The sequence below is a fragment of the Pleurodeles waltl genome, chromosome 4_2 (assembly GCF_031143425.1).
Source record: "Pleurodeles waltl isolate 20211129_DDA chromosome 4_2, aPleWal1.hap1.20221129, whole genome shotgun sequence".
Classification (NCBI taxonomy): Eukaryota; Metazoa; Chordata; class Amphibia; order Caudata; family Salamandridae; genus Pleurodeles; species Pleurodeles waltl.
The window spans coordinates 408,791,554-408,811,489 of record NC_090443.1 but is presented as its reverse complement, the minus strand read 5'-3'; the positions used below and the strand labels follow the sequence as shown (position 1 = coordinate 408,811,489).

Sequence of the window (19,936 nt, the reverse complement as noted above, 5' to 3'; positions counted from 1 at the left end):
AGTAAGATCTGATCTGTTGTTACGAACCATTTCCCTTATCTGACCCAAAAAGGCACTTCTATGTTTGTCAAATAATACCTTTTCACAGTATCCGCCTTGAGGTTGAACCTTGTCACACCACCCGGAGCCTGTGTCTCTTTGTTGACTGTTACCTCTATTGCTTGATCAACTGTGTTTCGTCCAAACGGATTAACTTCCGGCAGTTGAACTGAAAAGCATCCGTTGGTGAAGTTGTGGTGTATCTCTGGATGTTTCACTGCAAGTAATGTCATTTCCGCATACCATATAGGAAAATATTGAGCGTAGTTCATCCTGTTATAGGTAAAACACCATGGGATCATAGAGCATATGGCGGTAAGATGTAAATGCCATTTTCCTTCATGAACAGCACGCAGCAGAGCCAGCAAAACATTTTCAACAGTATCCACATACGACATCCAAAATGCAGGGAGATCTCCATTGTCATGACAAAGATGTCCCAGGAATACATCCCAAAGCTGTTTTACTTCAGCAAAGGCAGCATTCTGCAAGAGGTCATCTAATCTCTTGTTGGTATAGGTATTTTGCAAAGTCATTAACATCCTCAATAAAAGAGTAGACTACCTGAATGTTCTCTTCGTAATTCTTCTCCACCCAGGGGATAAATTCCAACCAAGCTATTCTCAACATAGCTTCAGACACGCACTTGTGTACCCGGCGTGCACAATTGTACATACAACCTTCTAGTACTGATGATATTTATCCGTCTGCTATCATGTCTTCTTCAGTGCAGAGGTCGCGAAGGCCAGCACCTTGAAAGCGTTTTTCAAGAATTGACATGACATTGCAAATGGTGTGAAAGGTGCCCATTCGAAGAATGATTCTTTTGTACGTTGCTATATGCTTCCACACAATCTCAGTTGCTTTTGCATAGAGAGCTTGATCCATGACCACTACAATTTTCACCAAATGCAGTGATTCCCGTATCAGCTCTGACTGATTCGAAATTTCTGAAGTAGTTGTCAACTCAGTTGCAGGGGCATTAATGGTGGACGAGTGCCCACTGGAATCTTGTGATACACTAGCTAGGTCTTTAGTACTGGTGTTAAATCCTGTCTAACTTAGTATGATCTGTGCGAGGCTTGCTTCTTGTCTTGTAACAACCCAGATTATGTTCTTATTATGTGCCAGCTTCAATTGGGCAACACATTCCAGCATGACTTCGCTATTTGTCGTCAGTGGCTGAGGCCCAACTTGTTCACCAGAAACATACATGAACAGTTCTTCAGTATTTGTGGTGGTCAGTCTTCTTTGCTTTTGTTTCTCAATGTTTGGGAGAGGAGCTTTAAAAGGCTGTGGTCCAGACAACTTGGGCTGCACAGCTATACCATTGACTTGATGAGTTGTTCCCTTGTCAGTAAGAGTTTCTTCCAGCCTACCAGACATGAGGCTGAATGTCGGCTAGAACAATTCACTCATTTAAAGTAGCAGCAAGTTTCTGAAGATACAAGGTGGTATCATTTTCTTCCAGTCGTGAGTATGAAATCACATGACCAAGTCTGTTTAGAGTGCGAATGATTCCAACATTGCCTGTCAGCATTTTTACGGCGTATGGGAGCAACAATTGCTTGGGGGGGGGTTTCTGCTGGCCATTTGTGACCGCATATATATTGTCCTGACTGAATGACTGCATAAGGAAGGCGACCCTTTTAGACGACTTTGTATTTTCTGGACCTCCAGTCAGAAGTCCTAATAGGAACTGTTTAAGGTAATCAGGCACTGTAAATAAATCCTTATCAGCGTCTGATGGATGATATGGCCATTGTGTTGATGTCAAGTTTATTTTAATCATTGTTCTTATGTGCAATGATGTTTGATCAATGATTTTGTTAATTTATGTTGCCTTAACCTTTAAAACTGATCATTCTCTTTTCAAAATCTGGTTTTCTCTTACAACGTTGTGTAGCGTGACACTATCAGGTTGGGCCAATAATTTTCCTTGGTTGACAGGGAATATATGGAGGCTGTCACCAAACTTGGAGCCCAGTTTTCTTCTAATATGCTTCTTGGTTGATTCATCTGTTTACTGTAGCCCTCTGCTTGTCATGAAGATTTCAAGGGGGCATGGCATGTATGGCTAAGATGGCAGACGCTAGCTACAAAACTCCATGCCAGCGAGCCCGAGGTCTGACTCTGGCCTGCCGAAATGGTGCCCCCCGAAGAGAGCCGCACAATGTGAGCGCTACAACCAAGCCTGTTGCTCTGGTCTGTGGCTGCAATGCGCGGAACAACTGTTGGAAGCATCAGATCACCCGGCGGAGAGAGAGAAATGTCGCAGCCCCTGGGGGAAGCTTATACATGCCGTTTAGCCCTTGGATGCACCACTGACTGCCACTTGGGTGCACCCTGCTGGGTAACTCCCTGCAGCGGTAACTAGGGAACGATAGCTGCACCTTTCCCCCTCCAACCTACACGCTCCCTTCCGGAGACAGGAACGCTCTAACATTCTCCTGCTACAAAGGGAACCAATGCTGCTCTAGGGGCACCACTTGAGACGTACACTGCCTGTGGCTGTGATTGTGACCTGCGGGGGCGCCCGGTGAGGGAACCTCTGCTGCTTTACCTCACGGGGGCACTACCTGGACTTTGCCTGTAGTATTGGCCCTGACCTACCGGCCCATAAGTGATGACTGCGTACAATAGCAGAGACAACTGGTAATGTGGAGATGGGGGCGACTCAGCAGCGCCAGCCCGAGAGGAGCCATCATCATCCATGGAGCTGAAGTGACCACAACCTCACACTCTGCTGCCCTCTGCTCACAACTGCTGATTCCTCCTGCTACATATTATGGGCTGCTCGTGCTGCGGTGTTCCACTAACAGGACACACCTGTAAGCGGGCCCTCTCTACTCTGGACCTTTTACCGCCCCCATTGAATAGCCCTCCTGATAGTACAACACCATGGGGTGCACACTTGCAATTGTGCAGGGCCCACCTTTGTGTTCCACAACACTGCTCATGCCCAGTGGTGCCACATAATGACATCAGAGTTCCTACAAAAATCAGGAGACAATTTGGGCCAAACTGGACTCAGTATTGGAAGTGATAGCGATAGCCAACACGGGCACCTCGCTGGAGACTTGAATAGATAATGTGGCTGCTTACCTCACCTTACTGTGCGCAGACCATCGCAAGCTGGTGGACAAGGTCACTGCAGTGGAACATGCCATCGTGGAGCTCCAACTGAAAACACAACATTTGGAGAGACGCGTGGAGGATGCAGATCTCGACGGAATATTATCCTGGTGGTCAGACTGCCGGAGGGCGTGGAGGAAAATGATGCAGTGGAGTACGTGGAATGCTGGATTACCGAGTGGCTAGAGTCTACTGGGCAATGACGTAAGCCGGTGCCAGCCCGGGAGTCTCGCTGCGCGGCCCCGAGTTGGTGGACGAGGTAGCTGCAAACAAGCATCATTGACTGTCGCCCAGAGGGATGCCCAATTTAGAACAGATACTTCTAGAACGACGCTGAGCGATTCAACAGGCTGCTGCAATAACAGCGCCAACACATCATTCTGATGCAGAGGATGACACAGCTTGTTCTTCTAGAGATGACAGCTCCATGTCCACTTGGCTTTCCCAGATGGAATTGGACCCCTTACTGGATGGAGGTGACAACACAGATGGCAGACCTGATGGCATGAACTAGTCCGCCCCATCCCGCACTCTGCATAGCCCCCATGGGGCCTCTCCACAGATGACCACTTGCTCACAGCCGTTGTGGCGAGATGGGTGCTGCTTTTGGAGGGGTGTGCAAGCCAGTCCCTTTTGCATCGTCCTTGCTGCACCTAGAGTCATGCATGCTGTCTGGTGCTGCTCCTGAGGTAGCAAGTGCATCTTCCACTGGAAGACGTATGTTGCTTGCTGTCACACTGGGGCACCTATGATGTTGGCAGCTGTAACATCCATACTGTGTTGCATGGACCCCCCCCTTCACATCAAGTCATGTGAATTCAAATTTGTTTTAGTCGGTTTGGACGAGCACAGCCTACTGTGATTCACCTTGATGGTATTTAACATGTTCTCTCATTTGTTGTTGTTTGTTTGCACTCAAGTTTTATGCAAGCTGGATTTCAGGGATGACATATCTGCCCAGTTGATTTATATCCCACACCAGTCTAGATCCCAGGGTAATGCCCCCTACATATTAATACACACGGTGGGCCCATTAAAATCATAACATGGAATGTACTGGCATCCATACACTTAAACGCAGGTATGCTAGTTATTCCTACCTGAGGAGACACTCCATACACATAGCACTCTTGCAAGAGACCCATTTGATGCACCCAGAGGTAACCAGACTACAGATTTGTTGGCCGTGACACAAATATGCGACTGGCTACTCTTCCTTTGCCTACTCTTCCCACTCATCTGTGTCGGCCCTGGGGTGCCCTTTGTGGCTGACAAGGTGTTGACAGACACAGTGGGATGCTATGTTCTGATTATGGCCCCCACACTTGTGTGAATAGGTCATGTGATTTCTAAGGGGCCATGCCCTCCAGGCGTTTGGTCAATAGGGACTGTTTGCGCGCCTGAGCTTTATGATTGATTCAAGCCTGGTGGGAGTTGGTGAAGTAAGTAACATTTGTATCTAATGCTTTTATGGTCCTTAGCAACTTGAAGTTGAGTGTGTCTGTGGGAATATGGTTAATGGATTGGCATTTATTTTGTCTTTATGTAGATTACATCTTCCTTTCTTTATACTGGAGTAACTTACTAGCGGTAAGCATGGTCCTGTGGTAGTCCTACTACTGTAGATCGGATGTGAGAACTTTACTCTTGACTTGGTATGTTTTTTGTTTAGTAGTATGTGCCGGATGAAAAGGATTAAGCGGTGCTGTTCTAGGAAGTTGATGTTGAAGCAAGTATTAATATGCTGTGTTGCTTTATTCTTGGAATTGGTTTTGGGTATTAGTTGGTTCACTTTGCTTGGAGGTACTTAACTTTTGTCAGCTGTTTGAGGAGCACTGGTGGATGATTTTATGTATGTGTATGTATGTTTGCATGTATATATATATGTGTGTAAATATATATGTATATAAATTTGGTGTTGCATGTTCTGACGATGTGAAACATGCATGCTTTACACTGAGGTTTATGTAGGCTATTTTTTGGGGTGCCTTGTAAGTGGGCGATTCTCTTGCATGTACAGCGTAGTTTGGTATTCTGCTGCCTTTTAGTGTTGTTTAGCATTTTAGTAATGTGGGTTATTGTGCTGTAGAGCAACAATTATTGTGATTTAATCCACTTTGACACATCGACCTGAGGATGGTCTCATGGACGGTTTGAGCCTTGGGAGACCGAAACGTCGACCTTATACTCTCCATGATGCAATTCTTCGCATGAGCTGCGGGAGTCCCTTAGAAGTGATTTTCTGATTGTTTGAAAGACTGCATATAGGACTTAAACCTTTTGTGGTTAGAGAGTCAGGAGGGTTGGTGTTCTCCTTCTGTCCCTTGGATGTAAAGGGACTGTGGACAAGAGGGGTCACCAGTGCATTTGTATAAAAACACAAACAATCTCTTTGTTGCTTTGCTATGTTGATGTATATATTATTATTGAATATATAAAAAGTCTTCATTTTCCCAGAAACAAATTACACACTGTTTGAAGATTTATTCATTAATAGAATTTAATCAATGGTTAATTACAACATTATTAGTATTTAATATCGCTGAAATATGTGAATGCAAATGATTCCTGCATGAACATTGTGTGCTTTACATGTTCTGATTAGAGGCAGCTTAGCTGCCCCCCCCCCCCCCCATGGCTGGGCTTAATCTATGCCCCGAACACATTGATTAATTTCTTGTGCGTTAATATTCCCTTGTAGCATTTTATCTTTCCAGAAAATATGCATTCAGCATACAAGTTTGACTTTATTGATGTTCTTCTGTTTAAGCGTTTACTCATGCACTCACTCGTTCGAGCATCATCACCGACACTTACAGCTTTTCGCTTAATAGTCTGTAAATCTCTCTTCATAGTAAATACTTGGGGAACAGTGTGTCCCTCCAAGTGGTACCGATAATATGGTTGGCTCACAGCCTATAAGGAATGTATAAGTGAGACCTGCTGTTTATGTTGATTCTTTGGTTATCCGTGTGTTGAGAAGTTATCATAACCTAGTAGATCAATACTTGGAGATGACCAACTGCAGCCAAAGTAAATATGTTCTAGATAAACACAAGTGCTAACCTGTTTGAAAATGCTTTGATTGCGAGTACACCATATGCAGAGAAATCCCAGCCACTGCGTTATGCCTGTTCAAAATGTTCAGGGCAGACACTGCCGCTCCATTCATAAAACTCCTTCCACATTCCCACTGCTTTGATCCCTGCTTACCTTTCCCCTGCTTGCAAGTTTCTGGTTCTCTTACCCCTAAGCTGGCAAAAGGCCCTATAAAGAGAAGCAAATAAAATAACATAACATCTTGAGTGTCATGCCGTAGTGGCCAGACTCGTACTGTGAAAAGCGGCCTGGCAACAAATCTCTCCTTTGCCTGCACCAAGTACACGACTCATCCCTTGTGGAAATATCGCCATCTAGTGGATTGATTACATTTCTTCGTGTCTTTACTAACACTGCTTCACTATTAAGTTAGCTGACTTATGAAGTAGTTGTAGGGTTATTTCCGGTGAAATAGGAAACCTCTGAAACAAACATGTATTTCAAATTCGGTTTTGCAAAGTTAAACGGTCCATGTATTCTCATTAATCTGGTAGGATTGTGCCCAGTCCTTTTTTATGCGTTCTGTAGAGTGCTTAAGAGCTGCCTACTTGTGGAAACGAGTGTCGCATAAATAGTACTATATATGTGTATATATATATATTAAGTGTTTGCCAACCTATATAGCTTCTGCTGCTGTTGAAGTCACAGGCTCGAATCTCGGCGGACACCCCCTTCCATTTTTCCAACGTGGGGTGACAAGACGAGTTGAAAGAGAGGAAGTTCTCGGCTTCTCGATTTCCCATCTGCAATCTTTTTGTGTGTCCCGCTCGTGGAGCTACATAACCCCTGTTGTTTTCTGGAGCAGAAGGGACCCTGGTAGGTTTCCTCTGCCATTTTCTCCCTAAGGAAAATCCTTCCTGCCCACGTCAGCCACCGGATTGAGAACACAAGGTTGCTGCGAGCCAGTGGAAAGCCTACGAGCTACTTAGTATGTTTTACCCTGAGTTCTTGTGATCCTTTTCCTTCATTTGTACTTGTGTGTTTTAATGCTGATGCTCACACGAAGACAAGCAGAGCAAACGGTATTGCCAGAATGCTCGCGTTCTCGCCAGAGCAGCTTTCCCGTGGTGCCTGCCAAGTGGCACTTAATCTATGCAGTAGAACCCCCATTGCATGTTTGATGCAAGGTGGACCTGCTCTGAGCAGCAACAGCTCCCTTCTCCAGGCCTTTCTGGGATCAGCCTTGGAACCTGCCTCTACCCTCCAGTGTGGGAGAAAGACCAAAAAGCCATCTTCATCCTCACTGACTGGCACCTTGAACCTGAACCTTATATTTTGATTACATTGGCAGCGGACTGGTGCCCCACAGTCGGGGACTGTGAATACAAGCTGCAGCCACACTGGAGACGTCTGGTGAACTTCCCCTTGACAAAAGACATGTGAATCTGATTTGCTTCCATCTAGACCTTGCTATCTTCTGTAATCCCTTGGTTTAGGACCCAGTTTAAAGTTTAGGCTGAAGCCTTACTGGCCTTTCTGCTGCTGTTCTGCCTATGCTTGAGAAAAAAAGGAGTTTTTTCTAACCTGAGCAGTAGATGGCAGTATGTACACAAAATGTCAAGCTATGTCATGCGACTCAGCTATTGTCACCAGTAAGATACCTTTTACTTTGCAACCAGTGCACATGCAGCTTTGTTACACTCTGAAAATGAAAGACTGATGGCCTCACCAGGAATGGCCCCATAATCCTGACAGATGTGGTAACAGTAGTTTCTGTCCCATCAGGGTAATGAGTACCGCACGAATACCACTCCGTGATATTGTAAACAGTAGGCAAAGTCTCATGGAGGGATACCAGGGATGAACATTCAGGAATTCACATGGTAAATCCGGGTCCCAAGTGTTATTTCCAAAATCATGTGATCCCAGTTATGCTCGCTAAACCCAGAATTATCGGTACACGAGTTCGTTTGGGGGTGCGTATTTCAGAGTGCGAAAGAAATACTTAAGATTTTTTCAGGCCACTTGTAATGAGTGCTTAAGCATGAGTAACATAAACAGTTATTGTGCATAGAACAAACAGCCGAGATTTAGCTTGACCAACAAGTCGTAGGAAGCTCCAGAAAGATGGTCCTGGTATAGGATGTACTAAATGCTCTTGAACTTGGCGTACAAAGCACAGTGCTGCTAAAAATGGCCTGTTAAAAAAGAGAGACCACCCCCTTAAAATAAATAACTAATGTGTGTGCACAGCCCCCATAAGAAACATATAGCATTAAAATATAGTGAGTGTGTTGTCCCCCAGAATTATTGCTGCCTATCACTATGGCTGTAAAGTCTAACCTCTTTCTGATTTCAAAAACAAAACACTTGCCATGTTCATGAAATGTGAAGCTAGCAACATTTTTGAAAGGAATGAACGTGAGAAAATGCAGTCCTGTGGCACAGAGGGAATTTTCCTGCTGCCACGCAGGGAGAGGACTTGAACGTCGCTGCACCAGAAATCTTGTTTAGGCGAGTCACTAATGACATTGGTACTTCCCTAGAATGAAGATAAAGGAATATCAACAGGGCCAAAGAAAGTCCTACAGCCTGATATTTTGTCCATTAGAGATGAGACAGTAGAATGCAAGAACTTGATCAATTTTAATTATGCCTCACAGGGTAAACTTTGGGAACGTAGAACTTTTACGAGAAGTACAGAGTTCCCAGAATTCACCAAACTACGCAGCCTAAATAACAGTTCACCCAGGTGTACATGTGACCAAAGCCTCAGGTATCTGCCATCTTGAAATTGGCAATTTATCCCTGCCAAGGAAGTGTGATTTGCTTTCGGGCAAAGGAGAACATGGTTCTCAGGCATCCATTAGCAGGATTAATTATATTCAAGAAATAATGAGTAACATATAGCCCAAGAGGAACTAGACAAGGTGAATGGAGAATCCTTAATGCTGAAGGGCCCTTTAGTTGATATGGTCGCCGACGACCACTGCTTGCCAAAAGGGCGTCATGGGGGAGTGCATTGCTTCATGGTGTGCCAGTAATGCATGAGTGTGGCTTTAAGGTTGATACCTGTCATCCTTGGTGTTAGATACAAAAAGAGCTGTTAGCTCATCCCATTAAAGGCTTAAGGAGCCTCATTTATCTCACCTTTGACTCATCCAAAACCCCTCCTGCTATTATGATCCCCCTAACCTTTTCCACAGACTCTTCCTTCCTCCATCTCTCCTTTACTCATCCCAAGCCTCATCTTATTACTATAAACTCACAATTAACACTTCTGGATTCTTCCCTCCTCTATCCCTCCATTACTCTAGTCAATCCAACAAGCTCACATATCCTCTTCTCAAATTTACTCATAATAATACTAAAACTGTATTTATATTTCCCTAAACTAATCAACCACTAATTCGTCTTGGGTTCCGTAGTCGTGTGCTATTCGCCGAAAAGCGCTTTGATGCCTCTTCAGGGGGTAGTAAGCGCTATATAAATACTATTACAATACAATACCTGTAAACTCAGTTTAGTTTAGTTCGAAGACTCAAGAGTAGCTGGCTAAGGACAGCCAGAACCTCTCCAAACCAACAGATATGGAGGTGAGCTTATGACAACGTATGCTTTAGTCCAGCTGAGCCTTCTGGAAGAGAATTTCAGCGAGCACACCCTGTTGCACCATTGATTTTCTTTGTGACTGGTGGGATTCACCCCCAATATTGCTGCATGCCACTGGCTCCAGTATGCCATGGGTTTGTCCACAGGTCCATTACCATCCACTATCATGGTGCCCCTGACCTTTCCAGTTTGTGCACCAGTCCAGCAAGTCCTGAGCTAGAATACTGAGCCATCATATCCCTTTTTTGACTGTACCCTTTGAGGAACTAACCATTTCCTCTATTTAGTCGTCTGAGCCCACCCTGACTCCTGCTGACAGCAAGTGAGGACTGCTGTAATGACTGGATCTGGTGACATTGTGTCACTTCTGGGGCCATGAGACCTGCGAGCTGTATACTTAAGAGAGTTCCTAACCCTAAACCAAAAAGCAGGTAACGTCCCTTGAAAGCCCCCCAGCGGTGTCATTGTTTACTCTGGATCAGCTGGTCCTGGAAAATAGTCTTATAACGTTTTATGGCTGCCACCTGCGGTCATTTGGCGTGTTTGAGACCCTTGGAGGGCACTGGAGTTGGATGTTTTGTATTTGTACATTTTGAGATACCAGTAGCAGAAGTTATGGTTCCTTAGGAGTATCTTAAAAGGTTAACATCAACTGTTACAAATTGCAGAACCTGGACTTTATTGACGTTGCAGTGGATTTTAATCCCATTTTAAATCTGATGTTACTACTACTCGACGTTGATCACATTTCTCAAAATAACACCACCAGAAATAGCACAATGTAACCCTTGATGCTAGAAAGCGGTCCCTACAACTTCAAAGATCTGTGGGGGGGGGAGCCTGACACAACAATAAGTTGTATAACAGTAATGCGTTTTGTAAAGTGCTGTGACAGTACAAATTCTGCGGCATCAAGATCGGTATAGCAAGTTTTTTTTTCACTTACTCATAACGTTTTATATAGATTGTTCTACGCCTCATGAGTTTCAAAGTGCTGTGCTGTACAAAGATTTGATATATTAGTAATTTAATAACCGGGCACAGATATGGAAATCTTGATAAGACGGAGAAGAACATGATAAAGTTACCAGAGCAATATAGTAATCTCGGCGATTAAAAATGAATGAGCTCCAGAGATTTGGGACAGCACCAGTGAAAGCTTACCAGTCTCCTCTTGCCTCTGAAATTTCGAGATACAAGCGACGCTAATCTTGATTTGGAGTTGTTCTTTTGAGAACCAGGGCCTGGAAAACTAGATTGAGATCCTTCTTAGGGATGAAAGCTTTAATTTTTATTTGTATCATTTTCTCATATAACCGGGCCCCTTTCACAGTGTACTTGATTTGTTTGACAAGATGGCCCTATTATCAAGGATTAAGCCAAAAGATTTTGCTAATTTGACCATGTGATGTATGTATGCCAGCTTTCTTTGTGTTTTTATGTCGTTACAGTAGCAGTAACTCAGTCTTGTCAAGGATGAAAGTGAGTCTTAACATTCAGAATTTGATTTGGTGTCGTAGTTGCAGTGGCGATTTTCATCAGAGTTTAAATTGTGTTATATGTGAATCCAAAATTTTTTTCAAAGAGGCCCAGGGGTTACTAAACAGACTTATAAGATTTCTTGTTTTGGCAAAGGCTGGCAGGTGCGATAACATTCACCTGGGGCCGAAGAAAACTGTTGTGGCCACTGTAGACCACCAAACAGAATAGGGGGTTTCCCAGGACAGTTTGGGTGGTTGGGCACTTATTCATTCACAGGATGCAGACATGGTAGGCCCGCTTCAGCAGCAGACACGCGGGCAGGCCAGAAACCATAAACATTAGGTGGTGGGGCACCCGAGGGATGAGATGGGGGCAACTATCAGCAACCTTGGCCAAACTGCAGGCAACAGCCGCCTTGTACCCGGATGTCGTGATAATACACCTGGGCAGAAAATACCTCACTCAGCTTGGGAGGAAGGACCTTCTCCACGACATCTGGCAAGGGCTGGCGGCAAGGTTTTTTGCAACACCACCAGCTTGGGAGGATGGACCTCCTCCACGACATCTGGCAAGGGCTGGCGGCAAGGTTTTTTGCAACACCACCATCATATGTTGAGAAATCATCCCCGGGCTAACATAGCTTGGGGCCTTGTCAAATGGGGTGGTGGATAACCCCAGAAGGAAATTAAACATCGCAGTCAGCAAGTACTGCAAGACAAATGGCTTTGTGTGTTTCAGGCATGACCTGATCAACCCCAGGCATCCAGAATTGTATGCAGTTGGTGGGGTGCACATTTCAGGAGAATGAATCAAGGTGTTCTGGGCAGCTATGACAATGACGGGCTGTGCCAAAAGAGGCAGGGGCATATGCCGAACTCAAAGGGGGAGCCACTTGGAGACATGAGTACCACAGGCGGAGTGGGGGAAAAAGGGGACTATGTGTTGGCAAAGGATGCACAATGGTGTGCCAGAGGAAGGCCACTTACCTGGGAATGCCTTACAGCAGGGTGAGTTGGCAGATGGAGGGAGTAAGCTGAGCACAGCACTCGCAGCCCAGACCCGCTAGACAGCAGGGCACAAAATGAACAGACAGGGTAGCGAGTTGAGCCTAGCAGAAGTGAGAGGCTACCCCCTTGCGATCACATAAAAAAAAAAAAACACAAAACTTTATTACCCTACAAAAGTGTTGTGTGATTGATGACATAATAACAAGTAAAGTGTGTCATAAATGATGGCAGTTAAATCACAAGTTGTGATTGATTTATAGCAAATATGGTTTATGACCTGTCACCCATTTATGATCCTGTCAGCGTGATTTATGATGCTGTCAAAAATGATTTATGGCCGTGGCATTGTGATTTATGACGGGCCAACATGATATATGTATGAAGTGACGTAAAGTAGTAATCATACATGTTAATAAAACTGCTGCCAAGAATTCCCAAGAAAACACAATACGTCTGGTGTATTTTATGCATGAGTTATTATATGTACTGTTTGGAGTGGGTCAAGTGCCGGAGTGAACAGCTGATTAAGAAGTCTACTTACCTGTTACCGATTAGATTACTGACCTGTAATTAATTAGCCTGAGTTCAAATCTTCCTTGTCACAGTCCCTGCACCAGATGCTTTGGACCACAAAATGTTAAACAGCGAAAGATAGAGGATTTTTTCACTCACCGGTTAACCACACGACCCTTTGACAGCATGTGCTGTGTTAGATGAAGATCCTGCCCTGCCATCTTCCCAACATACTCCAGAAGAACATTTATCTGTGCTTCATTTTGGGTATGTTGCACATACAACCCCTGGTGTGCCAACTGCTATTAGCCCATGCTGAATCAGTCAGAGTTCAGACATTTTAGATATGGGAGAGCACATAGATGTCTCAAAACTCAGCACAGTTTCATCTTCAAAAGCATATGAGTTATGCTACCAACTTTTGCACTCCTCCGGGACACCAGAGACATCATACAAGTTTCTGGCAGTTCAGAAGGGAAATCAGACATGTCGCTTTCAACATGAATGGTTGAAAATCTTATCATCCGTGCCTTGCCTACAGTGCTAAACTTGAGGGTGCCTTATGCAAGATGTGGGTTCTCTTTGCCCGTACAGAAGTTTGAAGAGGTTCTCATCAAGCTGTGGGGAAATTAGTATTTCAGCCCTGGACAAAATGGAAAAATACACAAAGTGATTTTTGTTCCCAGGCTTCCTCCATGTATCACAAACGGAATATGACAGCAGCAGATAACTTCTCATCTGTTTTTGAGGCGAAGTCTGTTGCTGTTACAAACATGATCGGGATCAATTGGAAGAAAAAAAATTGGAAAACAGAAAAAGACTTGTGCCAATAGTGGAATCAGTACTGCATCGTGCCAAATGTATAGCTCTTCAAGGACAGAGAGACAGTGTGCAACCCATTACATCAAAAGAACCTGATGAGAATGATGGCAATTTCCGTGCTGCTCTTCGCCTACGGCTTCAAGCTGGTGGTGAAGCTGTGGCATCTGGCAACATGTCTTTCCAATGCAACCTACACAAGTTGGAAGATTCAGAGCGAGATTATCTCTGCTTACAACATTCTTTTGACAAATAGAGTAGTGGAACGTGCAAACAATGCCAGCTTTTTTTTTGTCATTTTAGCAAACAGAACAACTGACAGTGCCACTGTGGAGCAACTTGTTCTAGTAATTCATTTTATAGAAGGTACATCTGTGTATGAAGAATTCCTTAGCTTTAAAGAGCTTCAGAATGGAACAGGGGCTGGAATTGGAAAGAAAATTCTCACTTTAGAAACATATGGCTTGGCTGTTGATTGTATGCATGGGCAAACCATACGATGGTTGTGCTGCAATGAAATGTGCTGTTAAATGTGCAAAGGCACTAGTTTCAGAACGTGTGCCAAAGGCATTTTATGTACATTGTGGAAGTATTGAACCTTGTGATTGGACATTCATGTGAAATACGTGAAATCCATAATTGTCTTTCAACACTTAAAGAAGTGTCAAATTTTGTAAGGGGCTCTGCAAAATGGATGGCTGTCCTAAAGGCAAAATGTGATACTTTGCCAGATACAAAAAAGAAACTGTTCAGTGGTTTATGTGAGACAGGGTGGGTTGAGAGGAATGGATCAGTTGTTCGTTTTATTGATATGTACCCAGCTGTGGTTGACTCTTTGCTTGAGATCTCAGACTGGCAAGATCACAATGCCTCTTCCAAGGCTGAACAGTTTCTCGCAGCTGTTCAGTCCAATAACTTCATTGTTGCTTTGATCCTGGCACGCTTTTCTAGGCTACTCCTTCCAGTTACAGCTGCACTCCAAAATCCTATTACAGATATGTTTGAGTGCATAAGACAGACTGAAAAAGTCAAACAGGTGATTCAACCAAGCAGAGACAAAGCTGAAGAAGCATTTCATGAAATGTATGTGAAAGCCCAAACCACCACAGGGGAACCTCTGACCATGCCACGCCTTACTGGTAGGCAAACACAACGGGCCAATTACAAGACTAGCGATCTTGAGGCCTACTCTAGGATTTTACTGTTTTTGCCATCTATAAACAATTTATTGAATGCATTGTCAGATTCAGCCAACATGTGAAAAAGGCACGCACAATGCAATATCTGGTACCAAGATTTGTCAACCAGGAATCTTTTAAACACTTGAAAGATGCTCTCGACTTTTATGAAATTACTTGGTACACAGGACGATCTAAAAAATGAGTATGATACATGGGTAATGACTTGGCTGAACGTACCTATTGAAGAAAGGCCCAGGAATATAATGGGTACCTTAAGTCATGCTCACATTTTCTCCTATCCCAACATATAATGCCTGCTAAAAATATTTGTCACTTTGCCATTGACATACGCATCCCCAGAACGGTGCTTCAGTTGTCTTTGCAGACTGAAAACCTATCTTTGGTCAACAATGGGGCAAGAACGACTCTCTGGACTGGCAATGATTAACATTTCATGAGCACGTTGTCCTCCTACAGAAGCAATTGCTGATGAACTGGCAAAAAGGGTCACTGCCTTGAAATAGCATAATGAAACTCGGTTCTATTGTGTTACTTAATTCCTTTGTAGGAAAATATATAGAATCAGCCTTTTAATTCAGTGTTTCGGTACACACTGTCCCGTTTTGATAGACCATTAGCATATAAATGCATCAAATTAACAAAATTGTGAGCTCTGACTGTCCAGTTTCAAATGCAGAATGTGTCATTTCTTTTTCTAAGCTTGGCTTGAGCCTTACCCCTTCCCCATTGCCTTCCATGTTAAACACACCCTCATTGACTGACGTGTTAGCCACACCTCAAGTTAAGGCCTAGTTGGTCCTCAGTGAAGGAGGCCAGAGATGCCCAGTTGGTGGAATTGGCACAAGACTATTTCGGAGGGAAAACACCCATGGAGGAAGCCCTGGGCTGACCCTGATGCCTGACACTCCTGAGAATTACAGTAGCAGAAAAGGGTTTAGCGCCTACCCCCATCCTTCTCATTGTTCAAATAAATGTACAATCATGACATGAGGTGAGGCGGAGATAAAGCTGTTTGTAGCCAAGCCACAAAAGGAGCAGTCTTGCACGGACTACCAAGCCACCTTCCTGCAACCAGTCTCTAGTTTGCACAAGAGGGCAACCCCCTAATGTGAGGTCACTGTGAGCTTGAGCAGAGGTGCACGTCCTCTCTGGGAGAGTGGAGCCTGTCCTCTGTGGCAGGCAGGTCTCTGCTTCATGTTAGTGATAGATGAACGCACTTTGTTGCCAGTTCCTTAGGTTTTCTGCAGCACGTGCAGCCAGTGAAGCGCACGGGATTGTGGGCCGCACCTGGGCCCGCCCTTGACAGGTGGGTGATCCTGCGCATCTCTCGTGCCCAGCGACCCCTTCCTACCACTCTGACATAACAGCCGCGGGGGGAATGACGCCAGGGGGCAGTCACTCGCCTGGTTCGTGTCCGCGCGCCGTACTGCGCGGGACCTCGCAGAGAAGGCGGGGACTGCAGCAGCGCCCCTTGCGTTTATCAGCGCGCCTTGTGCAGATATCCTGAAGGCGCGCGGCTACGAGGTGCTATAAACTGCGTTGGTGGGGCTCTCATTCTGTCGGGATAGATGGTTGAACGGCGAATACGAGTTCGTCGACTTCTGAACATTTCGCATGCAGCTGGCATCCACGCACACCGCTGCAGCATGCACTGCAACCCGTCGAGTTATGCACTGGGATTTGAAAGTGGGATCTGCACGGGAAAGCCATATTGGTGCGCTTTCGCCTTACCTATGCTCGCAGTTTAGCGCTGTGCTGCTCACGCCTCTACATTTTGAAGCGAACTTTATGAACGCTGAAAATACACCGGGTGCAATAAGCCCCTGAGTTCGTAGCCTCTGCCAGGTTTACTAGGCAGTTCTGAAACTAGTGCTTCGACCGCTGATCTTATTTATACACTGGGAATGAGGCATGTGATCAGCAGCTCCCACACCGACCTTCGCAACAGGTGCATCAACCCCCTCGGTCGTGCATTCTTTAAATACCAGCACGGGCAGGTCTTTATGTGGGGCAGGTAGATGGTACCGAGGAGGAAGTAAAACCTGATTTGTCAGCCGTGTGATGTTCCAGTCCCTCTCCGCCCTCGAGACAAGGCGAGGGGGAAATTCCAGATTTCACGTGTCTTTTTAAGACGCAATCGACTCGTGCATCCTCGGTTGAATCTCACCTGATCCTCTGGACAGGTTTTTCCGGATCGGCTCTAGTTTTTCACTTTTCCTTGTTATTGTTGTTGCTTCCCGCGAGCCGCATGTGATGACCTCGTCCTCGCTACCGGACCATTTTGGACACATAATGTGAGTGTCCGCTTGTGATTATTACAGGTGCAATAATCGGTGATTTTTTTTTTTTTCGTAAGGCGCAGATCGCAGAGCTGTAGTTAATAGCACCACCATCCGCGTATCTTGTTACGTCTGCCAGAGGAGGAATTTGCCTTTTATGGGTTGATTATCTGACACAAACTGCGCGGTACTCCTTTTTATCAGCCTCAGAATGATGAAAGGTGACTCGAGCCGGCAGATTTTGGAATATGTCTCCCGCAGCAGGTGCATAATTTCTACAAGCTATCATGATTGTTTCTTTCAAGAGGCCAGTGCACACCTTACTCAGTGATTTCCCGCCCCCTGCCCCCCCGCCGAGGGGCAGTGCCGTTTAACCCCTCATCATCGTTTAACAGCAAGGCGCCCACTCTCGGTAGGGGAGTGGCTCTTTGTTAAGCAGGGCGTCCTAAGCACCCCGTCGTCCGCTGCACTTGAAGAGGGCGACGCCCTGCCCAGACTCCTCCCACTGTAGGCGGGACCAGCATTGTAAGTGTTTGTAGAGGAAGATAAGCACTGTTTTGGTTCTGAACCCGCTTAATGCTGCACCTGCTGCCGCCGGCGCACAGTGTGATCGTGGGCTTGCAGCTCGAGGACGTCGTTACTCTGTTTCTGCTGCTGTTGCGTTGTGTGATCTTAGGTTCGGTCCCTTCTTCTGTGAAGATGATGCAAGAAATTTCCATCACGGTGGCCTACGATGCGCACGTTTTCAGCCAGCTGTACGAGGAAGACTTCTTTGCCCGGCTCGTGGCGTTGAGCAAACCCAAGGTCGTGGTAAGTGTTGTGCGTCACAGATGATGCGACATGTGGGAGTGATGTGTATGCAGTGGAACACTTTGTGGTGACGTGAGGGATACCATACTCTGTCAAGGAAGTACAATACATTCTAAAACACATGTGCACCCTTTATTTTGGTGCATTTATTGCAAAATGTTAACAACTGGTTCGTTTCACTGTTAACAGCCTACCAGTACAGTTTATGGTTAGCCTGTTTAATTAATGCTCGTCTGGGGATTATTTCGCTGCACCCTCAAACTCAGTGTTTTTGTAGGTCGGCCATGGAGATTCCCTTGCCAAAGCGTAATAACTATCTAATTCGGTTCCTCTAGATGAGGTGGATGCGGAGGACCAGGTGAAACATGGATCTGTGTGAGGCCGTTAGAAAAGTGGGTTCATGCGCCTACAGCAGACCCTAGGGCAGTGGTCTCCAAACTTTTTAATGATGCCCCCAGTTAAAAAATAAAAATCACTGGGCCCTCCTCACAATTTTTCACCAATATAATTTAAAGATGGCAATTACCTTTTTAAAAATACAATAACATGTTTCTGCTTTAAAAAAACACGTTTATCTGTGTAATGCTTCTTTTGACCGGAGCCCTAGGGTCAGCCACAGGCCTAAGTGCAGCGCCATCTTTCTGTCTTTCAAGATCTACGAGAACTAAAATTCAGTCTGGCGAATCTTAAAACCGTTTATTTTGAAGGGAACCAAAAGAGTGTGGCCATGAAACCACTATCGGGCAGAAGTTTTACAGTACATCTGTGATGATGCAGAAAATGTGTGGCAGGGTCTCCCGAGGTTGTAAGTAATGGTTAATTAGAAAAAATCTTGCAGTACTGCATCCCTTCCTCTAAATCTTGCAGTGAGGACTGATTTGCGTCTAGGCGCTTAACTGATGAAGCTCTCCTCGTAAGCCAAGAGGAATGCCACTGGTATCCTTATGGTCGTTCGTAGCCTGTGTTTGGAATTTATCACCTGTGGCCAAATGATGTCGTCGATTTCACCCATATTCCTCCCATCTACCATGCTTCAGTGCCATGTTGCCGCGAGCTGTTGTGTCACGATTTGAGCTTCTGTCATTTCATCGGCCAACATCGTCATCTTGGGTAAGCGCTTTAAGTCACAATGCTATGTGGGCGCGCCATCGTGGCGTTGTGACCACCACCACTTCCCAAGCTGAAGTCACTGAGCCTGACAGGGCGCGGGGTATTGGCGCTGTTCCCTGCCTGTCCCCTTACAGGGGTGTTATCCTGAGCTCCCGGCGCACCTCCAACACCCTATAGGAGGCGTGGTAGCCCAGGTCGGGGCCCCCAGCTGAAGGTACCCGTGGCACCTCCACCCTGTTGAAAGCATGTACTTGTCAGGGTGTAACTTTTCACTGGGCTCATCGAGTGCGCCGCGCTGCCCTCTGAGTGAGCTGAATACTCGTCTGTGGTGTGTGTGTGATGTGACATAGCGCCTTCTACCTCGGCCAGGTCCTCCTCCGCCGCGGTCTCCACAGTTAATTCTCAGGTAAAGGCACTTCCGTGATTATACCACCTGTGGCAGACGTTGATTATTCTATGTTAGTCCTATCCAGCGGGCTATGAACGTAATGCCGTTACTACACCCACCCACTACCGACGAGTACTTTCCGTCAACATTATTACAGAAAGTAGATTCGCCTGGAGGCTGGTTGTGCGACCCGGCGCTCCACCTTTTAAAGGTCTAATGCGAATTCCGAAGGAAAGTTCCAAACTCTGCCATCAGCACATTATTTTCTGACCTTCTGAAACCGAGTCGAAGTCTTAGCTGAGACTCCCACAGAAGATGAATGTGCCTTCTTGGCACTTGATCGTAGCTTACACACAAGTCTTGGTGTCACGCATTTTATCAACCACCTGCGGGTGGAAGGAGGCGCTACCCTAGCGTGTACAGCTCTGGAGCGCGCGCTAGGGTAGTTATTTGTGTATCACTCGTGCAGAGCCAGATCTGTTTCGCAAGGCCTGTCCTGGA

The 19,936-nt window shown here is 45.5% G+C and overlaps 1 protein-coding gene across 10 annotated transcripts in view; it reads left to right on the top strand.

Annotated features, from left to right (window-relative positions):
- RABGAP1L (RAB GTPase activating protein 1 like) overlaps positions 1-19,936 on the top strand; it is a 1,234,468-nt gene that overhangs the window by 1,073,589 nt on the left and 140,943 nt on the right. The window contains exon 1 of one of the 10 annotated variants that reach the window (XM_069231596.1): positions 16,345-17,937. The exons of 7 other annotated variants lie outside the window; for them this stretch is intronic. In XM_069231596.1, the coding sequence (XP_069087697.1) occupies positions 17,704-17,937 (234 nt within the window). In that variant the 5' untranslated portion in view covers positions 16,345-17,703. Of the gene's footprint in view, positions 1-16,344; positions 17,938-19,432; positions 19,454-19,936 lie in introns of those variants that run through there. 2 more of the 10 variants (XM_069231600.1, XM_069231598.1) reach the window with 2 other exon arrangements.